The sequence below is a fragment of the Podarcis gaigeae genome (assembly GCF_964106915.1).
Source record: "Podarcis gaigeae genome assembly, chromosome: 2".
Lineage (NCBI taxonomy): Eukaryota > Metazoa > Chordata > Lepidosauria > Squamata > Lacertidae > Podarcis > Podarcis gaigeae.
Window position 1 is genome coordinate 117,083,773 of NC_139679.1, and position 27,810 is coordinate 117,111,582.

Sequence of the window (27,810 nt, forward strand, 5' to 3'; positions counted from 1 at the left end):
TATTGCACCTTTCCTCCAAGGAGCTGAAGGCGTGGGGGTACAGAGCTCTTCCCCAAACCACAACAACCCTGCGAGGTAGCTTGGGCGGAGAGGCTGCAACTTCTCAGTTTAAAATCTGGACCGCGCATCTTGGCCTGGGCTGAGCCTTTCCTGCGGCCAGCAGAGGGCTGTCTAATATCCTCGCCAGGCGAGGGAGCTGGTCGCTTGCTTGCTCCTCTCTCCGTCTCTGATTTCGGCTGAGATGAACGCGGCTTTCCCCAGAACTTTGTTTTGAAGCGGCATCCGGCATCCGCGCCCACCCGCCCGGCAGCCCCCCTTCCCGGCACCCGGGCAATTGAGGAGCGAGGCGCTGCGGCGGCATCTTCTCCCCATCAGCAACAGGGAGCCCGCGGAGGAAGGACCCGGGGGCGGAATTTCCCCGCTGCGGCAGAAAGGCGTTGAAAAAGTCTGGGAAGGGTAAGTGTGGAGGGGGGGGGAAAGCAAAGATCTGAAGATCTGATTTGTTATGCTGAACGGGCAGACCATGGTCTCACCGCAGCCTATTGTTTAGTTCAGCTTGCAATGCAGTCCTTTGCATTTTTACCCAGAAGTAAATCCTACCGAGTTCAGTAGGACGTACTTTCTGGTATGTGCCCAATCCTTCTTGCAGCTCATCATCATCATCAACAACAACAACAACAACAACAATAATAATAATAATGTCTTTTCCCCTGGCAAATCTAAGGTGGCTTACAGCTAAAATAGAAAGAGCTAAAAAGATTTTGGGGGGAAGGGAAACAAGCATTTGAAAGCAGTTAAGCACTAACAGAATATCTTTCTTCCTATCTCTCTATTTGATCTATTAAGACATACGAATCATTGCAATAAAAACATCACAGCACCAGCTCTTTCCTTAAAATAAGTCAGTTTTCCCAAAAGCCTGCTGGAACAAGAGAGGCAGTCTAATTTAGAGGCTTAATCTGAAATGGAAAGACTCTGCGGCTTACGAAACACCCCAAAAGCAATAAAAACATTTAGTAATCCTGCTGTTAAGATTTGGTTTCTCCTTCAAGGAAAAAGGAAGTTCTGCGAACATGTTTCACAATAACTGAATTTTGATTTTAAACCTAAATGGCACAAGCCTTCTGTCTTTCCTGGAGAGAAACCGACTAATAATACTCCCCCCACCCACCCCTGTTGAGGATGCTGTTCAAATATTAAACTATTGCTGTACTATCCATTGTAAAAGTTGCTTCATGTCACTCAGCCTTTAGGATTCACTGCAGAAACCTATGCATGCTCACTCAGAGGCCAGTCTCACTATGTTCATTTGGGTTTACTCACAGGTAAGTGTTCATAAGATTGCAGATGGAGCTGCCTTCTCAGGCCCAGGGTCTCCGTAAAATTAATCTCAAAACTGGGCATCAGATACATCTTATCTTTGTGTGTACATATGTTGATATGTACATACTGCAAGGCATCACACAATTAATTATCAAATTGTTAGCTAGAACTTTTATTTATTTATTTATTTATTTATTTATTGGGTTTAAATTTCATTTATTTATTTGAAGCGTGTGAACAAATTATCCTACTCGTAAGCATAAAATAATAAAAAAAGCTTCTCCAGCAGCTTGCAAATAGAAATTAAGTCAGCTCTTGTCATCAGGCTTACAAATCCAACAGACACAACACAAAAGGAAAAACAGGACTGGGAGGGAAGAGGAAAAACACAAGCTCAAGCACTAGGTCTTAGTTATGGAGTTGTTGCAATGGCCAGCCGGAATGGAGGGATTGGTGGGGAGGAGCCAAAACTTGTTAAGTCTTTCAGCAGAGCCAGTGGAGAAACAGAATTGATAAGTATTGAAATTAGGGTTCTTTTTTTCTTTCTTTCTGCATGTAAGGCTTATGGCTAGGGGGGCTGGTGAGAGTTGTTGTTCGACAACACATGGAAGGCACCACATTGGGTAGTCCTGCCGTAGGTGCCAACTCCCTGGGGCCCTGTGTGCCCAAGCACCCACAAAATTCCCCATGAAGGGGCCAGGCACCCACAAATTTCAGTGCCAGGACCATGCACGCTGCATGGCACCCATAGCCCCGGGCACCCACAATTGTGGGGCCAAGCTGGCACTCCAGAGCCCTAATATGGAATCATTTAGGTTTTAGATGTTGTTTTGCTGTTTTTTAAGATACGTGTTATTTATTGCTTTAAGTTGCTTTGAGTTACTTTGGTAAAAAAAAACCACAAAACTACTGTAATAAGTTTAATCAATAACAATATAAAGGGGTACAGGCTTTACTTCAGTGGCAGACTGCACAATTTTCATGCAAAATGTCCCAGGGATCTGCCTGTAGGGTAGGAATTTTCCCCTGCCTGAAAGCTTGGAGTGCAGGCAGACCACACCGATAATTGCGTTATTATTTGGCAATCCCCAAGCTTTGTTTTTCAATTCCTTTTCTGTTCTTCTTTCTTCCGGACAGGCGGAGGCATCTGGTCCATATTTCTCCCCAGAGATCCTGTTGACTTTTGCAGCAAGATGGAAAGTGATGCAACTTGGGTAAGAGAGCATTAAAATGAGCAGGCAACAAATTTATTTATTTATCTACCTATTTATTATATCTCACTTTTCCCCCAAGCAGCTGCATACACAGTTCTTCCCCTGTCACCCGCTATTTAATCCCCACAATGACCCCGTGAGGTATGTTTTGGCTGAGAGGCAGTGACGGGCTCAAGATCACCCAGTGAGCTGTGCGGGGATTTGAATTCTGGTCTCTCAGGTCCTAGTCCAACATTCTAACCCGGCGTTTCTCAGCCTTGGGTCCCACAATGCTGTTGGACTACAACTTCCATCATTCCTAGCCAGCATGGCTATACAGTGGTACCTCGGGTTACATATGCTTCAGGTTACAGACTCCGCTAACTCAGAAATAGTACCTCGGGTTAAGAACTTTGCTTCAGGATGAGAACAGAAATCGCATGGCGGCAGCAGGAGGCCCCATTAGCTAAAGTGGTGCTTCAGGTTAAGAACAGTATCAGGTTAAGAACGGACCTCCAGAATGAATTAAGTACTTAACCCAAGGTACCACTGTACAAATGTAAGGGATATAATAAATGTATAAAAGATGGGATATAAATGTAACAAATAAATAAAAAGAATCCTGGGAAGTGCAGTTTACCCCTAACAGAGCTACAATTCCCAGCACCCTTAACAAGCTAAAGTTCCCAGGATTCTTTGGGGAGAATCATGCACTTTAAATGTGTGGTTGTGGCCTGAGAATTCCAGTTTTATTCTGCCTGTCAACAAATGACCAGGGAGGCGGGAAGCCTCAGCCAGCTGCTCCTGCTGATGCAACCCTTGCATGTCTCAGAGGCGAAGGTTAAAACACTTGTTTTTGTCCGTTCAAAGAAGAAAGGACTGAGGAAAGCACAGCTGGCGCATGGTTTTTCTGCCTCTCAAAGAAAGGGTACATCTCCTTTCGCTCTGCCTCTTTCAGACAGATAGGATCAGTCTCGCTACTGAGAGGAAGCCAGGCTGAGCAAGGAATTGAGTTGCAGGAGGAGTTACCTATTAATATTAGTATTATTATTAATTAAATTTGTATGCCGCTCTTTATCCAAAGATCACATAAAAGTCCACATAAAAATAAAAAAATGAGAACACAAAATCCTAATAAAACAAAAGCAAACCAATTACCCCCATCCCACAAACACATTAAAGAGGCCATAGAAGAGTGGTTCCCAATTAGCTAAGGACCGTGGGCCTCCTGTTTTTCATGGACCCCCTACTTTTGAAAATTTAGATATCTCTGTGGTAGTTTTTGTTATGGGAAACACTGGCCTGCGAGAGCTCCAATTGGAGAAGAGCCTTTACCAAGGATGTCATGGGCTTTGAAGACACTCGAACTCAGGATGAAAGCAAGAAGCGTGCTAAGAGAGCCAGTGTGGTTAAGAGCAGTAGATTCGTAATCTGGGGAACCGGGTTCGCGTCTCCGCTCCTCCACATGCAGCTGCTGGGTGACCTTGGGCCAGTCACACTTCTTTGAAGTCTCTCAGCCCCACTCACCTCACAGAGTGTTTGTTGTGGGGGAGGAAGGGAAAGGAGAATGTTACCTGCTTTGAGACCCTAGGGTAGTGATAAAGCGGGATATCAAACCCAAACTCCTCCTCCTCTTCTTCTTCTTCTTCTTCTTCTTCTTCTTCTTCTTCTTCTTCTTCTTCTTCGAGGAAGGCATGTTTGGCAAATCCTCACCATGATCAACTTATGTCCCCATTATGGAAAAATGTGCAGATCCAGAACTGGCCTCCACAGTCACTTACAGCCTCACTGTGAACACCGTGTTCATGGAAGACAATCTTACTCGGCTACGAGTGATTGCCAGAGAAGAAGAAAAACAGATGATCTCGGGAAACCCACTAGTGGGACACAGAGAAATAGCCCTTTCCCCCCACAGCACAGCACCTGGTGGCCAGTGGCATACTGACCCTTTAAAGAATAAGAGGCTAAATATTCTCTCATTTGCTAAGGCGATTCCTCTAGAATCCATTGCAAATATCCAAAGGTATTTTCAGCTTCCTAGTAGAATTTGAGAGCTGCTCAATGAGCTAGTTTGAGCGCTTGTTTCTGTTTACATGGACAAGCTCCACGATATATTGTTTGTGGTCCTTGGAATTTAAAAAAAAGGTTTTAAGGAAACTGTGAAGGTTCAAGACCTTTATGTGTGCCCTAGTTTGGATTATCTGTGTTATTTCATACACATAAACCATTACTCCCTTCTTTCAGATATCTCTTGAAGACTTTCCTATTTAGGCTGCCCTTTGCAAGATAAATTTTCTTTGTAATCCAATCAGTTATGTTGATGCTTTAATGATGATGACTTTTGTGGATATATTTGTTGATTTTTGTTTTTATATTTTGTATTCTGCCTTGTTATTACATTTCTTATGAAAGTGTAGCTTGCAAATTGGTAAATAAATAAACAAAACTTAATTAAAAAACAACCCTATACTTCTATTGGGATATATGTGGGAATGTTCCTTAATTAAAATGATCATAGCCTCCCTCCCTCCACCCCTGTACCTTTAGGTGCTGCAGGACAGCGTGAATGACAAGAGAGAAGAAATCAAAGCACAACGTCGAAGAAAAAGTGAGGATTTGCTGGTAAGCAGATGAGGATGGAAATTTTTAAAATGATGCCCAGAAATTTGCTGATCCCTTTGCCTGAATCCAGTTTGGATGGAGAGGGCACTTTAGTGATCTGAAAAGTGCTGAAAATTGGGCAAAGGGGAGGCAGATTATTACTTTCATGGGGACTTCTTAACAGCCATATACTTTTCTGCCACTGCTGTGGCCTAGTTCAGTGCCCCTCAGAATTGACACTGTCCTGACATGGCGTCATTCTAGGCCATTTGGAGCATGTGGCGGAAAAACAGAGGGTGCCAGGTCTATGTTGAGCAAGCTAAACAGTTGTAACAGCTTGCCAGAGTACAGCTCCCATGATACCTGGCTGTTGGCCAGGCTTGTTAGACTTGGTGGGAGTTGTAGTTTGGCACTTGCAGAAGGTGTTAGGGTTTTCCCACTCTCAAATTAAGGGATTGTGTGTGTATGTGTTTTATGGATGAGATTTTTGTGTCCTCTCCAAGCCTGGGGTTTTATATCTGTGAGATGGGATCCTGAAGTCTTCTTTTTCTTTGGCAATCACCTATAGTCGAGTAAGATTGTCTTCCATGAGCATGGTCTTAATGGTATGTTAAGTGAATGTGAAGGCCAATTCTTGATCCACATGTTTTTCCACAGTGGGGACATAGGTTTCCAGATGGGAGTTGATCACAGTGAGGGTTTTCCAAACATGCCTTCCTCTTAGCACGCTTCCCCCTTTCATCCTGAGTTTGAGCATCTTTAGAACCCATGACACCTTCCGTAAAGGCTGTTCTCCAGTTGGAGCACTCGCAGGCCAGTGTTTCCCAGTTGTTGGTGTTTATCTTACTTTTTTAAGATTTGCCTTGAGAGCATCTTTAAACCTCTTTTGTTGTCCACTGGCATTTCGCTTTCCATTTTTAAGTTCAGAATAGAGTACAGGTATGGGGAAACCTCGTGCTGTGGGTGGGGAATAATGCTGTCTCCCAGGTCTCTCTATAAGGCCTGTGTCTACATCCCTTTAGGGCTCTGTTTTGCCCCTTCCTCTACTAATTTTGTGTGCCTGGAATGTGCCCTTGAGCCATAATGGAGGATGGAGAGGCCTGGAAGGCTTAACACTGGTATGCGGAGCCCCTCTTCACAATCACTGAAGTGGTCAAACCAGTCTCTTTGTGTTAAACCAGTCTCTTTGTTAAGTTAATGGCCTTAGGGAAGCCTTGAACAGCATTTTTTTGTTAAAGGGGATTAAAGAGTTGGCCTGGTACAGGTGCGTTGCCATAGAAACGGCTAGCCTCGGATGCTTTTCAGGAGGAGTGCGCAGGCCTTCCCTCCCGCACCACACCTGGCTAGAGGGTAGGAGAACAATAGGGGATGAGCCAAGAAACCTAATGCAGTGTGGGGGTGGGCATCTTTTGTGGTGCTAATGTCATGAGCCCTTCCATCATATGCTCCACCTGCGTGTGTAAATAAAACCATATAACACAAAGGCTGCATACACACCATACATTTAAAGCAAACGGATGCTCCCAAAGAATCCTGGGAACTGTAGTTTGCCCCACACGGATCTGCCTTTCCCAGCACCCTTAACAAGCTACAGTTTCTAGGGTTGTTTGTTTGGGGAAGGGCATGGAGAATGTGCTTTAAAAGTGTGGTGTGCACGTAGCCGAAGACACCACAGTTTCCAATGGCCTTCGTTCCAAGGAAATCGGTCCGAGGTATGCGGTGGTACCCCTTAAACCTCTCACCACTCAGAGACATAGCTGTCAACCTTCCCTTTTTTGGTGGGAAATTCCCTTATTCCAGCGCCATTTCCTGCTGCTATCCCGGATTGTCAGATATCCCGTAGACTGTCCCCAGGACAGGTGAGGCTGCTGATCCCTTATTTTCAAATCTGAAAGTTGACAGCTATGCTCAGAGATTGGCCACACGCAGCAAAACTGAGCCAACTGACTGTGCCGCTCACTCTGGCATGCTCCCGCTGCAGGTGTTTGAAGCTAAGTACATGTGGCATTGGCCACCATCTATAGGTATCTGGTAGCTATTGTGAGAAATACTCTTGTATGGTGAGCTTTCCCTCAAACCAGCTTCCGTCCACTGCGGTTAAGCTGAGGTGTGTGCAGTTCAGGCAGCCATTGAGCATGTGCAGATGGCAGCTTCAGTGAACTGGAGTTTAGGGCAGGGAAGCCTGAAATCAGGCAAGGGGCATCAGCTGAAAACATCCCCAACCCCTCTGTGATGTGAACAGCAACTTTCCCCCTCACAGAGCTCCAATTCTTAGAGTTTCCTGTGAAGAGGGATTGATTGTTAAACCACTCTGAGAATTGTAGCCCAGTGAGAACAACTCTCAGCGCCTTTAAAAGATTTTGGTTCCCAGAATCCTTTGTGGGAAGCCATGACGGTTTAAAGTAGTATCATGGTGCTTTCAGAGTATGGTGTGAGTATGGCCAAAGAAACATCACTTAGGAGGGGGCCATTTCCACCCTTTGTGGCAGCAGATTTCAGGAGGGAACTTTTTGAACGTCTTAAGGTTCTGTCAGGCTCATGGTCGCCATTTTGGATTTTTGAAACCCCAAAGGCTATTGCCAGCCTCGTGTAACTTAGAATCTTAGAAATTTAGAGTTGGAAGGGATTCCAAGGATCATCTAGTCCAACCGCCTACATACACAGGAACTTCAAGAGGTTCAATTAATTTTAGCACTCTCCTCAGTTTTGCAAAAGTCCTCATTGAAGAACAAAAGGGGGAGGGGGGGTTCCCTTTCTTTGGTTCCTGAAAAAAATATTCATAAAATTAAAATATCACCCCCTCCCCTCAATAAGGCTGGGCTAAGCTTTCAGTGGTTTGCTTGCTTGACTAATCTGTGGAACAGGAGTTGCTAACCTTTCTGGGCCAGTGGGCACATTTGGGGTTATGAGAAAGTGCTGGAGGTGCCTTTCACAAAATGGCTGCTGCATGACACAAAATGGCCAACACATCTAAAAGAACAGGGGGGGAAAGGCAGGAACACAAAATGGCATGGCATTTCTTCTCCCCATCCCACAAATTATTGGGAAAAAGAGAGGAACCTATAGCAGCTAAGGTTGTGCTTGCTCACAGGGACTTCTTTACTCAAAACCAGGAAAAGAGTGTTCAAGTCTTGGCAACCATTGGAGCAGGGTCACATTTAAGGGAGTGTGTTCAATGTAGTGGAGGCCAAGCCAGTGAAGCACAAACTGAGCAGTATTGTGGGGTTTTTGAGAGGATATTTAGGTTCTTTAGGTGGTGTTAGTGAGTACACTGATAGCCCCAAATTGGTCAAGCCCAACAGGGAGAGTGTGACGCCACAATGCTCTTTCCCCAATGAATTGCAGAGGGAGACCGAAGCTGAGAGGAAGAATATAATCCGGGAGTGGGAAGAGCTGCGAAGGTTTGTCGAAGACCAAGAAAAACTCGTGTTGAGGAGGTTGCAAAAGCTTGATAATGACATTGTAAGGAGGAGAGATGAGAGAGTTTTGGAAGGTTCTGAGCAAGCAACATTTCATGAAAGCAGAGAAAGCAACCAGAATCCACTTGCGAAGGTGGGGAATCCCTGTCTTATTTATCATCATTACATTTGTATCCTGCCTTTCCTCCAAGGTGGCACACGTGGTTCTCCCCTCGTTTTAGCCTCACAACAACCCTCCGACTTGGTTTAGGCTGAGAGATGGCAACTGGCTTGAGTTCACCCAACAAGCTTCATGGCCAATTGGGGATTGAGCCTTTGTCTCCCAGGCACCCTAACCACTATGCCACACTGTGCCAAGGACAAATGAAAAGTTTTAAACAGTGCAATTCTTTGTGTTTCTTCTCAGATGCAAGCACCATTGAATTCAATGGGGCTTACACCCAAGTAAGTGAGCATAGGGTTGCAGCCATATTGGATTAATTGGCTCAGTGGTGACATCCCCCTCCCTTTTCTCTCTCCCTCTCTATAGAAAAAAATAATAGAGGATGAACTATTTGTTGTTTATGTAATTAAAACTGGAATAGAGGATGAACTATTTGTTGCGTACTTACCGGTAATTAATTAAAACTGGAAGCCACATATCTATTTATTTTTTAAAAATAAATATTTTGTTTTATTGAAGTTTTTAGAAGATACTGTAGATACAAATCAAAATAAGAGAATAACAAAACAGCTATGTTCATTTTTATGGGGAAAGTTACAGGAAGGGGTTAACCAGAATGATACAGGTGCCTGATTCATGTCTTCTCTCTCCCCTTTCTCTTTTTTCCTGCAGAGCATCAGAACAGCTGAAAGCAGGTATGTTTTGCCTAATATTTATCTTTCAATGTGTTAAACTACTTTGGAACTGCCTTGGACAATGTTGTAGATAGTCGTGGAACTAGAACAGAGGGTGAGGTGTCCGTTTCCCTAAATTCCTTTATCATTATCAAAAGGTCCCATCCTTTGGGGATTTTGAGGAGGAAAGTGGTTCACTGCAAAATATTTCTATAGCCAGTCCAGGAAGCACTGCTGCCGGTCAAAACAATTAGTATGCCCCAAGTGCTGCATCACATTTTATGGGGTCTCTGATTGGTTGGGATCACTCAAGAAGAAAGAAGCAGGAAATAATTGACATCAAAGCAGCCACAGGGAGACAAAATTGTATGGGAAAGCAGTATAGGAAAAGTAGGGTTTAAGAGGTTTAGGGGTTCAGCTCCAGGAAGTTGCTAATTACAAGATGACAATAAGCCAGGAGAACTTTTGCAACAACAGTAAGTGGGATCGATTATTCACTTACTGTCTCTTCATCAGGAAGAATGGGGCATTTCCTGAGTTTGAAAGCGGTTTTCTGGAACTGGAACAGAGGATAAAGCATTTTTCAGAGAAGAGGATGGTATTGCAAGAGGTGATACTGGCATTTAAAGGTGAGGTCAGCCTGCTGGAGTCTGAATTAAAAGAGCTGATATTCACACAGGGTATTAATTCAAGAAAAGGATTATGAAATCTCATACCCTCCAACATTTCTTCAATGAAAATAGGGACGTCCCATTCCGTAATGATAATTTCACTATTTATACCTCACACATATTATTATGTTGCCCCAGCACTCTGGGCAGTTTCCAACATATATAAAAACATAATAATACATTAAACATTTAAAAAAACTTCCCTATACAGGATTGCCCTCCAACATTTTCCCAATGAAAATAGGGACATCCTAAGGAAAAGTGGAACATTCAGAAAGCAGCATGGCTTCTCAAAATCAGCGTTGTCCCTGGAAAATAGGGTCACTTGGAGAGTCTGAAATCTTCAGGTGGAATTCTGTCTTGAAATTCACATTTTTGGCTCAAAGTAATTCTGCCTCTACTTTTGGATTTTTGCTGATTTTGCTCATGAGCTCATACTTTTTGACATTTGCAGTTGTAGCCCTCAAATATTTTTTCACAGATGCATTTTGCTTACACTCGTACTGCATCGTGCATTTTGTAGACTTATGGCTGCGTAAACAGGGAACTGAATGTTTACAGATTTTTAAATGGGCCTTGCTGAAAGGCTGTCACAGGATTCAGGATTACAGAAGGTCAGAAATATAACATATTGAGAATAGCATTCGCATTGTACCGCCTGTAAAGAACAATGACATTAATGTACAACAGACTGGATTAAGTGACATGGATTTGAGAGAAGGAGATCCCATTGAGTAGATGCACTCCAGGACTGCACATACAAAAATTAGGCAGACTCTTATGTACATCTATGTCTCCCTGCTCTCCCCCTTAAGGTTTTGGCAATAAGAAGCAATTCTCTAAGTGCCAATCTGTGGGACCCCAAGGTTTGCAGTGTCAAGATGCCATTAGAAAAAGAGCCCTAGGGGGAAGACGGAATCTTCCAAAACAGCCCAGTGAAAATAGAGCATGCTCAGTGGCTACTGAACGCTGACTGGCTGTTGGGGGAGGGGGAATGGAATGGAGTATCCTGAAAAAGGCCTAGCTGAAACTCGAAAAACAAGAGCAATCCACCCTGCAAAATTTTGTTGCAAGTTCCATGGGTAAGGACCAAACATGGGGGAGGGTTATTATCTTTCCCATTCTTTCTTTCCTCAGAGATTTTGCAGCTGGAGCTGGGGAACGATGCAGAGCCATCTTTCTTATCTGGTAAGGCAGCGTGAATATTTCCAAATGGCCTAAGGCTTGTAGATTTTGACAGTACTAGGCTTGAAGGAGCATCTAGTCAAGAGATGGTACGAGGCAGCTTTTTAAATTCCTGGGTGGATGTTAAACCTCAGATTATAAATTTAGTAGTCTCAGAGCCAATCTATATATACAGTGGTACCTCGGGTTACATACGCTTCAGGTTACAGACTCTGCTAACCCAGAAATAGTGCTTCAGGTTAAGAACTTTGCTTCAGGATGAGAACAGAAATCGTGCTCCGGCGGCGTGGCGGCAGCAGGAGGCCCCATTACCTAAAGTGGTACTTCAGGTTAAGAACAGTTTCAGATTAAGAACAGACCTCTGGAACAAATTAAGTACTTAACCTGACGTACCACTGTATAATTATGTATGCCAACAGTCTGCTATCAGTGTATATAGCACCTTCCAGACTTCTACAATCAAACCGGATTCAGCTCTGTCAACTGGAGGTTCAGGTAGCGTTAGCAGCTAGAAATGCCAAGACAGGTGGCATTTTTCCATCTCCGCCGTATCAAGCAGTTGATCCCTTACCTTTCTTGCCCTGATCTGGCCATAGTGATCCATGCGACGGTCACCTCCAGGCTTGATTATTGTAACTCGCTCTACGCGGGGCTGCCCTTGAAGCTGCCCCAGAAACTCCAGCGGGTGCGGAATGCTGCAGCGAGGCTCCTCACGGGATCCTTGCCATGGGATCACATTCATCCAGTTCTTTACCAGCTGCACTGGTTCCAGGTGGAGTACAGGGTCATGTTTAAGGTGCTGGTTTTGACCTTTAAAGCCCTATGCGGCCTAGGACCCTCGTACCTACAGGACCACCTCTCCTGGTATGCCCGCAGAGGACCTTAAAGTTCCACAAATAACAACACTTTGGAGGTCCCGAGCCCCAAGGTGGTTAGATTGGTCTCAACTAGGGCCAGGGCCTTTTCAGTACTGGCCCCAACTTGGTGGAACACTCTGTCACAAGAGAACAGGGCCCTGTGGGACTTGACATCTTTCCCCAGGGACTGCAAGACAGAGCTGTAATGCCTGGCCTTTGGTTTGGACTCAGTATGACCCTTATGTTTTCCCCTCCTTATGGTTTTGATTTATGGGCTACTACTAAAATGAGGCTGCATTTTAAATTATATTTTAACCCCTATTTTCATTAACTGTTTGTTTTTTCCTTTTTTCTTTCCTATTATGTTTTATTGTAATTTTATTGGTGTTAGCCGCCCTGAGCCTGGTTCTGGCCAGGGAGGGTGAGGTATAAATAAAATTATTATTATTATTATTATTATTATTATTATTATTATTATTATTATTAAGCTACTGGGGCTGGTTCGATAGTTGCGGTCATTCCTGGAGCGGGAAAGCCTTGCCACTGTAGTTCCAGCATTGGTTACTTCAGGACTGGATTACTGCAATGGGCTCTTTGTGGGGGCCTTCCTCACACTTTAGCCAGAAGCTGCAGTTAGTGCAGGATGCTGCAGCACGATTGCTGACAGGATTGCCTTGTCACTTGCGCTCAGAGATCTGCCCTGGTTGCTGATTTGCTACTGAGCCAAGTTCAGCATATAAAGCCCTTACCTACCTAGTCAGTCTACCTACGAGATTGCATTATCCCACATGCACCAACTCAACTGCTTCATTAGGGGGAATGGCACTAATAGAGGTGCCTCATAATACACATTCTGCATTGTAATAGCTTGATTGTTTAGTGTGGCAGCAACTGCTCTTTGGAACTCGCTGCCTATTGAGATCAAGCAGGTACCTTAGCTGTACTCTTTTGGTACCTGCTAAAATGTGGGTGGTGCTGTGGGTTAAACCACAGAGCCTAGGACTTGCCGATCAGAAGGTTGGCGGTTCGAATTCCTGCGACGGGGTGAGCTCCCGTTGCTCGGTCCCTGCTCCTGCCAACCTAGCAGTTCGAAAGCACGTCAAAGTGCAAGTAGATAAATAGGTACCGCCCCAGCAGGAAGGTAAACGGCGTTTCCGTGAGCTGCTCTGGTTTGTCAGAAGCGGCTTAGTCATGCTGGCCACATGACCCGGAAGCTGTAGGCCGGCTCTCTTGGCCAATAAAGCGAGATGAGCGCCGCAACCCCAGAGTCGGCTACGACTGGACCTAATGGTCAGGGGTCCCTTTACCTTTACTAAAAATTTCTGTTTGGGCAAGTCTTCCCAGATGCTTAGAAGGTTGAGGTAATTTTAATCTGTTTTACTACTTTTAACTTTTGCGTGTTTTAAAGCATGGCTGTGGCTTTTTCCTCAATTTTATCTTTTTGTAAATTGCTTTGAACTTGTTGAGGGTTTTTTTTTACAATCAAGCAGTGTATAAATTGTATGAAATAAATAAGATGAATAAATGTGGGCTGGTCTCTGCCCTCAAGGAGCCTACAATAGAAAATCAGCGGTGGACAAAAGTACAGTGGGAGATGGAGAAATAAGGGTAGGAATGGATGAGTGCGAGCAATTGCTATCGAATGTACATTTTATTTTTAATCAAGCAGGATTCTGATCGCTTTAAATTGAGCAATCAAAAATAAAATCAGCCACTTTAGAACAATTATGCATAATGAAAAGTGATTTTAAAATGACATCAAATTGCATCTGCCAAGGGTCAATGAATAAGGGGTTAAGACAATGGCTTTGCATTGGCTTTTGATTGACTATTGTTCATTGAGCGGATTGATTATAGTCTTAAAATTTGCTATGAAGAGCATGTGGAACATCTTTCCGGAGACTGTGCTAGTTGCAAACAAAGGTATTGGTGGCGGGAAATCACAAGCTAGAATGCTCCGTAAAGTCAAAAAATCTCCCTGCACATAGAAAGTTAGTATCTCAGGGAAAAGGCTGGGGAAATGGTCACAGGGGACTGCACCTGCTTGGAGAGCACCATTCCATAGTATTGCTTTTGATACTTGTTTCTGCTGTTTCATGAACTGGATTTCCTGCTGGTTGAGTTCTTCCTGCCCAATGGCAGCAGTGGGGAACCTCAGGCCCCAGAGACCAAACATGACTGTCCAGGCTTTGCTTTCCAGCCCTTGGAACTCTTTCCTAGCCATACCCCTGACTGGCCTGGCTTTGCACCCTCCTTGGGAGTTCTTGCCTGGCTGGAATGTGCCCTTCAATGTTTCTTCTTTGCTCAGATGGAAGAAAGAGAGAGTTGTGTGTGTGTGGAAACCACATTGGTGTACAAAGGTTAAAAATTTCCTTTTATCGCTCCACTCACCTTTGTTTCTGGCCCTTGGAAGATTGCTCAGAAAAGGTTCCTAACCTCTCTGCCCCATGATATTTTAATTGTACTGTTTCACGTTGCTGTTTTAATGGGCTTCATTCTCCACTGTGCAAGCTGCCTTGAGAGACCGTTGAAGTGGGTGTATTGCTGAGTAGAGAATCGAATGAACAGACAATGATGTGCAACAGACATCTGAAAAATCACCCTCTCTTTCCCCAGGGTGCCAAGGAAGGTCATCGTTCTACTCCAGATTTCTACATCTTCACAGAAGATGTGGAGGAAAAATAGAGCTGGTTCAGGTAAAGGGATTTGCAAATATGTTTGCTCTTGTGTCTTGTTCTCAACCAGCTGAGTATGGGAAGCCGCCAAGCAGGACTTGAGCACAATAGCTCCCCTGCAATTTCCAGCAGCTGGTGTTCAGAAATCTACTACCTTTGACCTTTGACCATGGAAGCAGACAATCGCAATCATGGCTAGTAGCCATTGATTGTCTTAACCTCCATGAATGGCATCAGGGGAGAGACTAACAACAACAACAATTTTATTTATTTATACATACATACATACCCCACCCATCTGGCTGGGTTTTCCCAGCAACTCTGGACGGCTCCCAACACAACATTATTAATAATAATTATTAAAAAGCAATAAAACATCAAACATTAAAAACTTCCATAAACAGGGCTGCCTTCAGATGTCTTCTAAAAAATCAGATAGTTGTTTATTTCCTTGACATCTGATGGGAGGGCGTTCCACAGGGCAGGTGCCACTACCGAGAAGGCCCTCTGCCTGGTTCTCTGTAACCTCACTTCTCGCAATGAGGGAACTGCCAGAAGGCCCTCGGAGCTGGACCTCAGTGTCCGGGCAGAACGATTGGGGGTGGAGATGCTCCTTCAGGTATACTGGGCCAAGGCCGTTTAGGGCTTTAAAGGTCAGCATCAACACTTTGAATTGTGCTCGGAAATGTACTGGGAGCCAATGTAGGTCTTTTTCAGGACCAGTGTTATGTGGTCTCGGCGGCCGCTCCCAGTAACCCATCTAGCTGCCACGTTCTGGATTAGTTGTACTTCCCGGGTCACCTTCAAAGGTAGCCCCACATAGAGCGCATTGCAGTAGTCCAAGCAGGAGATAACCAGAACATGCACCATTCTTGTGAGACAGTCCACGGACATGTAGGGTCTCAGCCTGCATACCAGATGGAGCTGGTAGACAGCTGCCCTGGACACAGAATTGACCTGCGCCTCCATGGACAGCTGAGAGTCCAAAATGACTCCCAGGCTGCGCACATAGAGGACAAGGTGATCCCTTAAGTTACCTAGTTCTTAGCCATTAATGTAATGTATCACAGAGAATGCAGGGTTGGGATGACGCGGGGAAGTTCAGTAGATTTGGAAAAAAGAACAAGAAAATTTGTAACTTTCTTTCTCTACTTTTATAATATGCTCTTTATTCTTTTTTCTGTATTTCATAAAACTAATAAAAAATATTATTAAAAAAAAAAAGATTTTATAAACCAATAGTTTATAAAATCGATGCTTTTAAATTATGGTGCTGGAGGAGAGACTTGAGAGTCCCATGGACTGCTAGAAAATCAAACCTCTCCATTCTGAAGGAAATCAGCCCTGAGTGCTCACTGGAAGGACAGATCCTGCAGCTGAGGCTCCAATACTTTGGCCACCTCCTGAGAAGAGAAGACTAAATGACTAAACAACAACAACAACGAATTAATAGTATCACCTTGAATTTGGACCAGTAATGAAATGGCAGCTGGTGCAATCATGATAATATGATTGTGATACATAGTGTTCTGCTTGACCACAAGCTGAAAGGCCTCTGCATCTGTTCAGAGGTGGCCGTCTTCCTTGATGCTTCACATGTCATTGGAAGGAAGAGCACCATGTGTCAACAAGCAAGGCAGATGTGGCCCTGTGTTCCTTCATCCTTGTTGACTGTCCTTTGTGTTTCAGGAGCCTGTGTCGTTCGAGGAGATAGCTGTGCATTTCACTGAGGGTGAATGGGCTCTCCTGGACCCCCCTCAGAGAGCCTTATACAGGGATGTCATGCAGGAGAACTATGAAAATGTGACCTCTTTGGGTAAGAATTCCTTTATCTTGTATTTTGAGTGTGGAGTGTGTGCATCATTGAACCCAGTTGATCCCCTCCTGGTGTTATGGGATTCAAGAAAGTTTGCATGGTTTTATTTATTTACAAGTGCCTTCAGACCATACCTTGAGATCATGCTTATCTTTTCCAAATGTTTTTTCCCCCTCACTCTCCATTCACACAGCTGCTTCTTTGTCTAGCTGCAGCTTTGGTGCTGTTAAATTTTTAAAAAATCACCTTGGGAGTCTCAGCACTGTTTTGCTTCAAAAAAGTACCTTATAGTTTCTCGCTGCCACTGCATATAAATAACAAATCTGTGTATATCAGCCAACAACCATCTAATTTCGAAATCATTTTAGTTATTGACCTTAGAAAAAACTGACACGCATAGAGGAATTCATCCAATTTGGCCATGTGAAAGTGTCATAAAGCGAAATGAGGCAGGAATAACAACTCAAGGCATGCTGTTAAATTTTATTAGGACGGTTCAGGAAAAAACCTTCAAGTTGAATTAACAACAGAGTTTTTCTTCTTTCTGATTTCACTTTTGCATCCAGTTCTTTCCCTCACCAATTCGGATCGAAACTCCTGGGTGGAGGAAGGGGACGAGTTGATCTCCCTGAGTCTACACCCTCCGGGCTCTGAGAAGGGGAACAAACATGAAGTCACCAGAACAGGTGAGAGAAAAGGAAGTACAAGACAGACCAGCACTGGCAATCGCTACTGGCAGTGGCGGCTAGGATCAGCCGCCAGCGTTTGTGACTGTATAATTCTGAATGCTAGGAATTGCCACTAAGGAGAGTGCTTGCAGGTCCTGATTGTGAGCTTTCCATAGGCTAGCCGCTGAGAGAAACTATGGCAGAGTTGATGCCAGGAGAGAGCATTCCATAGACTAGGGGCTACTATAGAGAAGACCTGTTCTGTTGTCCTCACTCTCCAGACCCCTCTCTGAGTGGCACTCATCTGACTGTCTCAGGGTCCAGGCAGGTTCATATGTGGAACTGCTGCAGGTCCTTCAGGTATTCACTGACCTGTCTTTCCTCTCTTTATTGCAGTGCAAGATGGGCAGGAGAAAAAGGAGGTGGAGAATCCAGCAGCAGAAAATGCTAAGGGAGATGAAAATCCTAAGAAAGGCAATGTAAGAAAGGCAAGGAAGAACGTAGCGCCAGGAAATCCTAAGGTGGTTGAAAAGTCTAAGGAATACATTCTTAGGAGGAAAAAGCAAGTCCCCGGAAATTCTAAGGAAATTGGGCAGTCTAAGAGAGATGTTCTGAGGAAAAATCAAGTCCCCGGAAGTTCTAAGGAAACTGGACGTTCTAGAGGAGAAATTCTGAGGAAAAATCGAGTTCTCAGAAATTCTAAGGAAATTGACCGTTCTAGGAGAGATATTCAAAGGAATAATCTAGTGCTGAGAAATTCAAAGGAAATTGGGGATTCTAGGGGGGACGTTCTGAGGGAGAATCTGGTGCCAGAAAATTCTAAGGAAATTGAGTGTTCTAGGGGAGACATTCCAAAGAAAAATCTAGTGCTGAGAAATGTTAAGGAAATTGGGAGTTCTAGGAGAGATGTTCTGAGGAAAAATCAAGTTCCCAGAAATTCTAAGGAAATTGGGCATTCTAAGGGAGACATTCCAAAGAAAAATCTAGTGCTGAGACATGTTAAGGAAATTGGGAGTTCTAGGAAAGATGTTCTGAGGAAAAATCAAGTTCCCAGAAATTCTAAGGAAATTGACCGTTCTAGGAGAGATATTCAAAGGAAGAATCTAGTGCTGAGAAATTCTAAGGAAATTGGGGATTCTAGGGAGGATGTTCTGAGGGAGAATCTGGTGCCAGAAATTTCTAAGGAAATTGAGTGTTCTAGGGGAGATGTTCTAAGGGAGAATCTATTTCCTGGAAATCCTAAGGAAATTGGGCATTCTATGGGAGACATTCCAAAGAATAATCTAATGCTGAGAAATGCTAAGGAAATTGGGAATTCTAGGAGAGATGTTCTGAGGAAAAACCAAGTTCCCAGAATTTCTAAGGAAACTGGACATTCTAGAGGAGAAGTTCTGAGGAAAAATCAAGTCCCTGGAAATTCTAAGGAAATTGACCATTCTAGGAGAGATATTCAAAGGAAGAATCTAGTGCTGAGAAATTCTAAGGAAATTGGGAATTCTAGGGGGGATGTTCTGAGGCAGAATCTGGTGCCAGAAAATTCTAAGGAAATTGAGTGTTCTAGGGGAGATGTTCAAAGAGAGAATCTGTTTCCTGGAAATCCTAAGGAAATTGGGCATTCTACAGGAGACATTCCGAAGAAAAATCTAGTGCTGAGAAATGCTAAGGAAATTGGGAATTCTAGGAGAGGTGTTCTGATGAAAAACCAAGTTCCCAGAAATTCTAAGGAAACTGGACATTCTAAGGGAGATGTTCTGAGGGAGAATCTGGTGCCAGAAAATTCTAAAGAAGACACCTCTTTCAGAATGTGCAAAGAAAAAATATTCCAGGGGCATGATAGGAAAGATGCAACTTGTCATCAGCACAGATCAGAAAAGCAGCAGAAAGCTGCACAAAAGACTAGCCAGGAGAAACCAATTCCTTCTCAGGATGACTGTGGGGACATTGGTCAAACCACTGCCCAGAAGGAGATCTGCAAGGACAGGAGGCAAAAAGCATGCCCCAAATGTGGGAAACTTTTTACTCAGAGTATACTGCTTCTTAAGCATAAGAGAACCCACACGGGAATGAAGCCGTATCAGTGTTTGGACTGTGGAAAAATCTTCAGCCAGCGTTCCCACCTTAATATACATAGGAGAACTCACCGCAGAGAGAAACCATATGAATGCTTGGACTGTGGGAAAGCTTTCCATCGGAGCTCCCACCTTGCTTCACACCGGGGAATCCACACAGGAATCAAACCTTACAAATGTTCAAGTTGTGAGAAGAGCTTTCGTCGGGGGCCTGACCTCAGGAGGCACCAGAAAACCCACACAGGAGAGAAATTGCATAAATGTTTGCATTGTGGGAAAAGCTTTGGTCTGAGCTCCAGCCTTATTAAACATGAAAGAATCCACACAGGAGAAAGGCCGTATAAATGTCCAGACTGCCCGAAAGGTTTCAGCCAGATGTCTCACCTTATTGTACACAAGAGGATCCACATGAAGGACAAACCATACAAATGCTCTGTCTGTGGCCATGGCTTTAGCCAGAAAGCACATCTCATTTCACATCAGAGAATCCACACGGGAGAGAAACCTTTTAAGTGCTCGGACTGTGGCAAAAGCTTTAAACTGAACTCAGCATGTATGAGCCACGAGAGACGACACAGAAACAACTTGGATGCTCAGACTGCTGGGAAAGTTTCTGTCGAGGCTACAGCTTCACTTGATGCCACAGGATCGATAAGGAAGTCAAACCGTAGAAACGTTCAGAGAGTGGCCAAAGCTTAATTGTGCTTAAGGAAATGTATTGTGAAGGGGAGATTACTTGGGCAGATGTGCCATGGGAGAGTGGTGATGAAATCTCCTAGTTTCTTCTTTATCTTGAAAGAAACAGTGAGTGGTTCCACTTTCTATTCCCTGTGAAAAAAGGGCAGATTCACACCATAGATTTAAAGCATGTCCAACACACAGGGGTTTGTTTGTTTACTTAAAACACACATTTAAAGCAGAAGACTTCCCCACCAAGCATTCTGGGATTTCCCCCCTCACAGAGCTACAAGCATCCTTAACAAACTACAGTTCCCATGATTCTCTGGAGGAAGCAATGTGCTTTAAATGTGTGGTGTGGATCTGCTCCAAATTTAAATGCTCTCCCCTCCCCACCTGCACCGCCCCCCCCCCCACATTCCAGTTAGTGGTGCAGCTAGGCCTGTAGGATACTGGAGCTTAGCCCCTATGGCCACCCTAGAATGGCAGATGACGTGAAGTTGCTACAGCATCCTTTGTTAACTATCTTATGTGGCAGGACGTGGCTGGCGCTGTGATCTAAACCACTGAGTCTCTTGGGCTTGCTGATCAGGTTGGCGGTTCGAATCCCTGCAGTGGCATGAGCTCCCACTGCTCTGTCCCAGCTCCTGCCAACCTAGCAGTTCGAAAGTACGCCAGTGCAAGTAGATAAATAGGTACCGCTGTGGCAGGAAGGTAAACGGCATTTCCGTGCGCTCTGGTTTCCATCACAGTGTTCCATTGTACCAGAAGTGGTTTAGTCATGCTGGTCACATGACCCAGAAAGTTGTCTGTGGACAAATGCCGGCTTCCTCGGCCTGAAGCGAAATTAGCACCACAACCCCATACAGCGGTACCTCGGGTTAAGAACTTAATTCGTTCTGGAGGTCCGTTCTTAACCTGAAACTGTTCTTAACCTGAGGTACCACTTTAGCTAATGGGGCCTCCCGCTGCCACTGTGCCGCCGCCACGCAATTTCTGTTCTCATCCTGAAGCAAAGTTCTTAACCCAAGGTACTGTTTCTGGGTTAGCGGAGTCTGTAACCTGAAGCATCTGTAACCTGAAGCGTCTGTAACCCAAGGTACCACTATAGTCGTCTTTGACTGGTAAAGGGGTCCTTCACATTTACCTATGTAAATTGCCTTGTGGTGGTTGTTCAGGAGGGAAATGAGGAGGAGGAGGAGGATATTATATGACTGTGTAAAGAAAGAGGCTCTCCATAAATTTTGGATCCATGGTCTGAAATTACCCTGGGTAATTTTTAGAACAAAATTTTCCCAAAGTTGGTATGGCAGGTATATGGGACGAGGGGACATGTGTCATGCCTATGCTTCCTATGTATGTCTGACAGCTTCAAGAGATGATTTAATTAAAGGGGGGGGGAGACAGGTTATCTCTTCCCCAGTGCCATGCCCCAATCAGTGGGGAGATTTATCACAGAGATGCCTGCGCCTTCAGTGCTAATGAGTGATGATGACAGAACCACTTGTCCAAAGAACCCAGGAAATCACAATTTGTTAGCCTAACAACTCTCAGCACCTAACACAGAGATGTCAGGATACTTTGCCAGGTGTGTGTATGTGGAGGGAGCCATGACTATTTTAAATGGTATAAGAGTAATTTAAATGAGTGGTGTGGATATGAGGAGATAAGACAAGTTGATGTTTGACTGCAGACCAGAATCCTTCAACCAGTAGTGGACTCTCCTTCATTAGGGGTTTGTAATGGTTCTAGGGGGTTGCTCGTGCGTAAGTCATCGCCACACCTGGCTGAGTTACCTGGGTGAACCCTTTCTGTCCGGACAGCCACCCATCTGTGGCTGTCTCAATCGCTGGCAGAATCCGTCAGTGGGCGTTTCTTGAACTTCTTCTAGCAAAGAAGTTCTTTGACGCCCAGTCTCCTCCTACTCTCCCTGCGCGGAAGTCTTCTGCGCAGAGAGGGTGTGGGCAGCGGAGGACCCGTGCTCTCCCCGCTGGTCTCTGGTGAGGAGTCCTGGAGCCTTCTCTCCGATTCCCCCATCTGCCCCCCTTCTCCACTGGTGCTACGCTGATTTCCTTCCCCAGCAGATGGGCTGTCCCTCTTCCTGCTGGGACCCTCTCCGCCATCCCTCTGGAGCCCTCTCTCCTCCTTTGGCTCCGATGGCAGTTCCCTGACAGGGTTTTTGGGAGATGGCTGGATGACTATCAGGGATCGATCATTAGCAGACCCAAGGGTCATCTAGTCCAACCCCCTGCAATGCCGGAATCTCAGCTAAAGCATCCGTGACAGTGGACATCCAACCTCTGCTGAAAAACCTCCAAGGAAGGAGAGTTCACCACCTCTCGTGGGAGTCCGTTCTACTGTCGAACAGCTCTTACTGTCAGAAAGTTTTCTTCTGATGTTTAGTAGGAATCTCCTTTCTTGTAACACGAAGAAGAAGAGGAGGAGTTTGGACTTGATATCCCGCCTTTCACTCCCTTTAAGGAGTCTCAAAGTGGCTAACAATCTCCTTTCCCACAACAAACACTCTGTGAGGTGAGCGGGGCAGAGAGACTTCAGAGAAGTGTGACTGGCCCAAGGTCACCCAGCAGCTGCATGTGGAGGAGCGAGGAAGCAAACCCGGTTCACCAGATTACGAGTCCACTGCTCTTAACCACTACACCACTGCAATGAAGCCATTGGTTTGAGTCCTACCCTCCAGTGCAGGAGAAAACAAACTTGCTCCCTCTTCCATGTGACAGACCTTGAGATATTTGAAGATGGCTATCATATCTTCTCAGTTTTCTCTTCTTCACGCTAAGCGTATCTAGCTCCTTTAACTGGTCCTCATAAGGCTTGGTTTCCAGACCCTTGATCATCTTGGTTGCCCTCCTTTGCACACATTCCAGCTTGCCAACATCCTTCTTAAATTGTGGTGCCCAGAACTGGATATAGGAAGATATCTGGGGTTCTTTCCAGCTCTGATTCTATTCCTTGGGGTAGGTTAGCTTTTTGTCTCCCCAAAATACACATTTCCCCTTTCCTCTAAAAATTGGTCTCTCTGTCCCCCCTTCTTCATTTGTGATTGGGGCAGACCTATTTTCCTTTTTGAAAAAAACATTCCTCCCAGCTACATGCTATGGAGATGGGAGGAAGTGACGGGTCCCTGAGGTAACAGGATGGACTGCATCCCCTCAGGTGTGCAGGTAGAGAGGGAGTGCTTCTTTTCGAATGTTTATTTCCATTCAAACAAGACCCTGTAAGTAGAAAACAAGCCCATTCCAGAGGGAGCTTGGTTCATTCATTCAGAGCGATTGTTGCCACTCTTCATTCAGCAGGAAAATCTCCAAGAGAAGCTTACAAATCAATAATAAATAAATAAATAAATGAGCATGCCCTTCCTTCAAGATTTACAATCTAAAAAGGCATGGCAAAAAAATGAAATGAGGGAAAAGGTTCTAGTCTAAGTTTTTCTGCTGTGCTTTTTTCTGTCTGCCTCTTGTGGGAGCTCATTCCATATTTTAACTATAGGCTGTGTACTTTTATCGGTTCTTCTAAATTGTTCAACGTTCATTGGATGTCTCCAAGTTCTCTCTATCCATTTTCCTCCCTCTCCTGCTGTAAAGAATCTTCTATTGCTCAGGATTTTTGACTGATTAGCCTAGCATTAATTTGGTTTATGTGTAACATTTTAGTAATAATTTAACTGAGGAAAGTGTAAAGTTGTTTAGAGTTACTGCATTGCTGGTTTTTATTCTTAACTGTTGCCTTTGGCATTTTAGCTGTTTTGACAATTGTATTTTCTTCATAACTACATTTTTTAATTGTTGTAATTTAATTTTGCTAGTAGAAATGGTAAAAAAAGGCAAGGTATTGATCACTATTTTAAATAAATGCATAATTTTAAAGAATTCATTTATTTTATTTTTAAAAGGTTATCTGCCCACTTTGGCTATATCCACTTACCAAAAGCATTCAGTGGTATTTACTTCCCCAAACACACATTCTGCTGGTCATGCCACGTCCGCCGTCCGCCCCCCAGCAGGAGCAGGAAGATCTACTGGTAGAAATGGCAATCAACTGCCATTTATTTATTTATTTATTTAAATTTGAACACCACTTTTCCATATAAATAAACTGCTGCATTAATCGAAACAAAATGTTACCGGAGTTTGGCTGGGCTATCTCTGTCCCAGAGGAAGCAGCCTGAACTGTCATGCAACGAAGCCACTTTGGTGTCCAAAGATAAGGCTGGATTTAATAGCAAGCACCCCCTGCCCTATACGGGACGCGGGTGGCGCTGTGGTCTAAACCACAGAGCCTGGGGCTTGCTGATCAGAAGGACGGCGGTTTGAATCCCCGCGACGGGGTGAGCTCCTGTTGCTCAGTCCCTGCTCCTGCCAACCTAGCAGTTTGAAAGCACGTCCAAAAGTGCAAGTAGATAAATAGATACCGCTCCGGCAGGAAGGTAAAGTGTTTCTGTGCGCTGCTCTGGTTTTGCCAGAAGCAGCTTAGTCATGCTGGCCACATGACCCGGAAAAACTCCGTGGACAAACGTCGGCTCCCTCGGCCTGTAAAGCGAGTTGAGCACTGCAACCCCAGAGTTGTTCATGACTATACTTAACTGTCAGGGGTCCCTTTACCCTTTACACTTTACCCCCTACCCTAACTGCATATTTGAGACTGCAACCTTATCTAGAATACAGTGGTGCCTCGCAAGACGAAAAGAATCCGTTCCGCGAGTCTCTTCGTCTTGCGGTTTTTTCGTCTTGCGAAGCAAGCCCATTACGGATTAGCGCTATTAGCGGCTTAGCGGATCGGCTGTTAAGCGTCTTAGCGGATCAGGTGATAAGCGGCTTAGCAGATCAGCTGATAAGCGGCTTAGCGGATCAGCTGATAAGCGGCTTAGTGGATCAACTGATAAGCAGCTTAGCGGATCAGCTGTTAAGCGGATTAGCGTATCAGCTGATAAGCGGCTTAGCGGATCAGCTGATAAGCGGATCAGCTGATAAGCGGCTTAGCGGATCAGCTGATAAGCGGCTTAGTGGATCAGCTGATAAGCGGCTTAGAAAAAGGGGGGAGGGGGGGGAAACCGCAGGAACTCGCAAGACATTTTCGTCTTGCGAAGCAAGCCCATAGGAAATTCGTTTTGCGAAGCACCTCCAAAATGGAAAACCCTTTCGTCTAACAGGTTTTCCGTCTTGCGAGGCACCACTAAGACCAGAGACACCTTCTGACTAAAGTGCTTCACCCAGCAATATTGCAACGGCAGGGGCTTATAGGGCAAAATATGAGACAGGAGGGGGGGAATTGGGGCCCTAAAATTTACTTTGCTTGGTGCAGAAATGACTTTAAAACAATCCATTACAATTGCCCACAGTTTACAGTGCTTTATTCAATGGGGGGGAACCCAAAATGTGTGGTTCGAGAGTGTATTTAATATTGCCACATTGGAAACAAAACTAGGGTACCTTTTGTCTCATGTAACCCCAAACCTGAGGGACCCATCTTTTTAAAGGAATAGGGAACTTCAGCTCCAGGGGTCAAATGTGGCCTTCTGGTCCTATCTAGTCCTCAGACTCTCTTGACAGACCACAAGTTTTCTGAGCTGGACCCTTCACACCAGCCTTGCTTCGCACCCACACCTGGCCAAAAAAAGGTTCGCCACCCATTTTAAAGTGTGACTCTGGGGCCATCTCCTTTTACAGAGATTGCCCAGAATGCTGTACTTATTGCCTCCTCAGGCCTTTGCTTCTTATTTGTGTTCATTATTTTCATCAACCTCAGAAACTGTGAGGAAACACAAACTATAGTACATTTTCTCCCATATTGAAATCATTTCCATGTGCTACTGAAGCAACACGCAGCCCAAACATCTTGGGAACAGCCTCCTGTTATCCTGTCATGCCACTCCAGCTGCACCCTGGATCATCTACCATGAGGCAAAGTGAAATCTGGGCAAAACAGAGCGTTCCCCTCTTGTTTTTCTTCCTGCTAACTTTTTGCTGCTACCAGGAGAAATGTCTTTATTTTGCCAGGCTGCCTTTCACTAAACATCCTAAAATAAACAATAGTTAAATATACTTATTCTGTCTCTTCAAGAACATTTTGTGGTAGAGTATGAAGTTTGGCTTCTGGGTGGATATAAATTAAGAGACCACACAGTTTTATGAATTACAGTGGTGCCTCGCAAGACGAAATTAATTTGTTCGGCAAGCTTTTTCGTCTTGCAAGTTTTTCGTCTTGCGAAGCACGGTTTCCCATAGGAATGCATTGAAAATCAATTAATGTGTTCCTAGGGAGACCGCCTTCAGACCAGGTCCGGGGACAATCTGTCCCCGGACCTCTTCTGAAGGCTGGCGGGGGGAGAAGGACTTTTCTCCCCACCGCCAGCCTTCAGAACAGCCTTCTGAAGGCTGGCAGTGGGAAGAAAAGCCCTTCTCCCGCCGCCAGCCTTCAGAAGAGTTCCTGCAGGGCTGCCTAGGCTGCGGATAGCAGCCTGCTGCCCGGTGCGAGGGACGCTCTGAAGCAGAGCGCCCCTCGTGCGGGGCAGACATCTGCAGCTTGGGGAGCCCTTCAGGACTTCCCCGCAGGGCTCTCCAAGCTGCGGATAGCAGCCTGCTGCCCCACACGAGGGGCGCTCTTAAGCAGAGCACCCCTCACGCGGGGCAGACACTCGCAGCTTGGGGAGCCCTGCAGGACTTCCCCGCAGGGCTCTCCAAGCTGCGGATAGGGGCAGCAGGCTGCTATCCGCAATTTGGAGAGCCCTGCGGGGAACTCTTCTGAAGGCTGGCGGGGAGTAGGGCTTTTCTTTCCACCGCCAGCCTTCAGAACAGCCTTCTGAATGTTGGCGGTGGGGAGGAAAACCTTCCTCCCACCGCAAGCCTTCAGGACAGGTCCGGGAACAGAGGAGAAGGCGGCGCTTCGCTTCCCCGCTGTCCCCGGAGATTTCCCTATGGGCTTTCATCTTGCGAAGCAAGCCCATAGGGAAATTCGTCTTGCGAAGGCGCTAAAAAATCGGAAAATCCTTTCGTCTTGCGGGTTTTTCGTTTAGCGAGGCATTCGTCTTGCGGGGCACCACTGTAAGTTCAAAGATTTACTGTAAGTTTAGAAAAGGCTGTTCTTAGGGGGAAAGGTTTAACATAAGAATGGTTACATACAGGCAAAGCTGGACAAGCAGCGTCATGTGATAGGACTCCATCATCACATGGGAATATCTCACCCTAGATTCAGGATTTTTCTGTCAAATCCTTTCGTGTTGGGGAGGTGATATATTTCCGTTGCAAAGCGACAGACCGCCACAGCATCCTAAGCTACCTTGCACCTGCCAACTGACATTCAGTGCTTTTCCAACTGCACTGGCTCCCGGTGGAGTACAGGGTCAGGTTTAAGGTGCTGGTTTTGACCTTTAAAGCCCTTCACGGCCTAGGACCCTCGTACCTATGGGACCGCCTCTCCCGGTATGCCCCACGGAGGACCTTAAGGTCCATAAATAGCAACACCCTAGTGGTCCCGGGCCCTAAGGAAGTTAGATTAGCTTCAACCAGAGCCAGGGCCTTTTCAACACTGGCTCCAGCCTGGTGGAATGCTCTGCCTCATGAGACCAGGGCCCTGCAGGATCTGATTTCTTTCCGCAGGGCCTGTAAGACAGAGCTGCTTCACTTGCCGTTTGGCCTGCAGCCCATCTGATTCCCTCCCCCTCTTACTTTTTCCTTTTTCCTCCTGTGATGAGTCTGCATTTTTAATATTTTAATGTTGTATTTTAATCTTGTTTTTAAGTTGTACTCATTCAACTTGTTTTTATTATTGCTTGTTAGCCACCCTGAGCCCGGCCTTGGCTGG

General features: G+C 45.2%; 1 protein-coding gene and 1 long non-coding RNA gene across 3 annotated transcripts; one reads left to right on the forward strand and one right to left on the reverse strand.

Annotated features, from left to right (window-relative positions):
- On the forward strand, positions 1–23,879 carry LOC310837219 (uncharacterized protein). Of its 2 annotated transcripts, XR_014560472.1 has the most exons (12): positions 13–456; positions 2,461–2,537; positions 5,064–5,138; positions 8,463–8,669; positions 9,372–9,394; positions 9,890–10,002; positions 11,182–11,232; positions 14,703–14,782; positions 16,451–16,577; positions 17,144–17,263; positions 17,642–21,727; positions 22,167–23,879. XR_014560472.1 is itself a non-coding variant. In XM_083723343.1 (10 exons), the coding sequence occupies exons 2-10, from the start codon at positions 2,517–2,519 to the stop codon at positions 17,380–17,382; spliced, it is 936 nt and encodes a 311-aa protein (XP_083579469.1). In that variant the 5' UTR covers positions 1–456; positions 2,461–2,516; the 3' UTR covers positions 17,383–17,779. The 2 variants fall into 2 exon arrangements, 1 of the variants encoding a protein (XP_083579469.1); XM_083723343.1 differs by lacking the exon at positions 22,167–23,879 and having other exon boundaries at positions 1–456; positions 17,144–17,779.
- On the reverse strand, positions 20,055–27,618 carry LOC310838218. Its single transcript, XR_014560817.1, has 3 exons — positions 27,125–27,618; positions 25,440–25,722; positions 20,055–20,142 (listed from the first exon to the last, which is right to left on the reverse strand). It is a non-coding gene; the product is annotated as an uncharacterized lncRNA (long non-coding RNA).
- Between the last annotated feature and the right edge of the window lie 192 nt (positions 27,619–27,810).

Excerpts from the sequence above, each read along its gene's own strand:
- LOC310837219 (XM_083723343.1), top strand. The coding sequence starts at position 2,517 with ATGGAAAGTGATGCAACTTGG. Across the intron at positions 2,538-5,063 it reads TGGAAAGTGATGCAACTTGG|GTGCTGCAGGACAGCGTGAA; the intron begins GTAAGAGAGCAT and ends CTGTACCTTTAG. Across the intron at positions 10,003-11,181 it reads GGTGATACTGGCATTTAAAG|AGATTTTGCAGCTGGAGCTG; the intron begins GTGAGGTCAGCC and ends TTCTTTCCTCAG.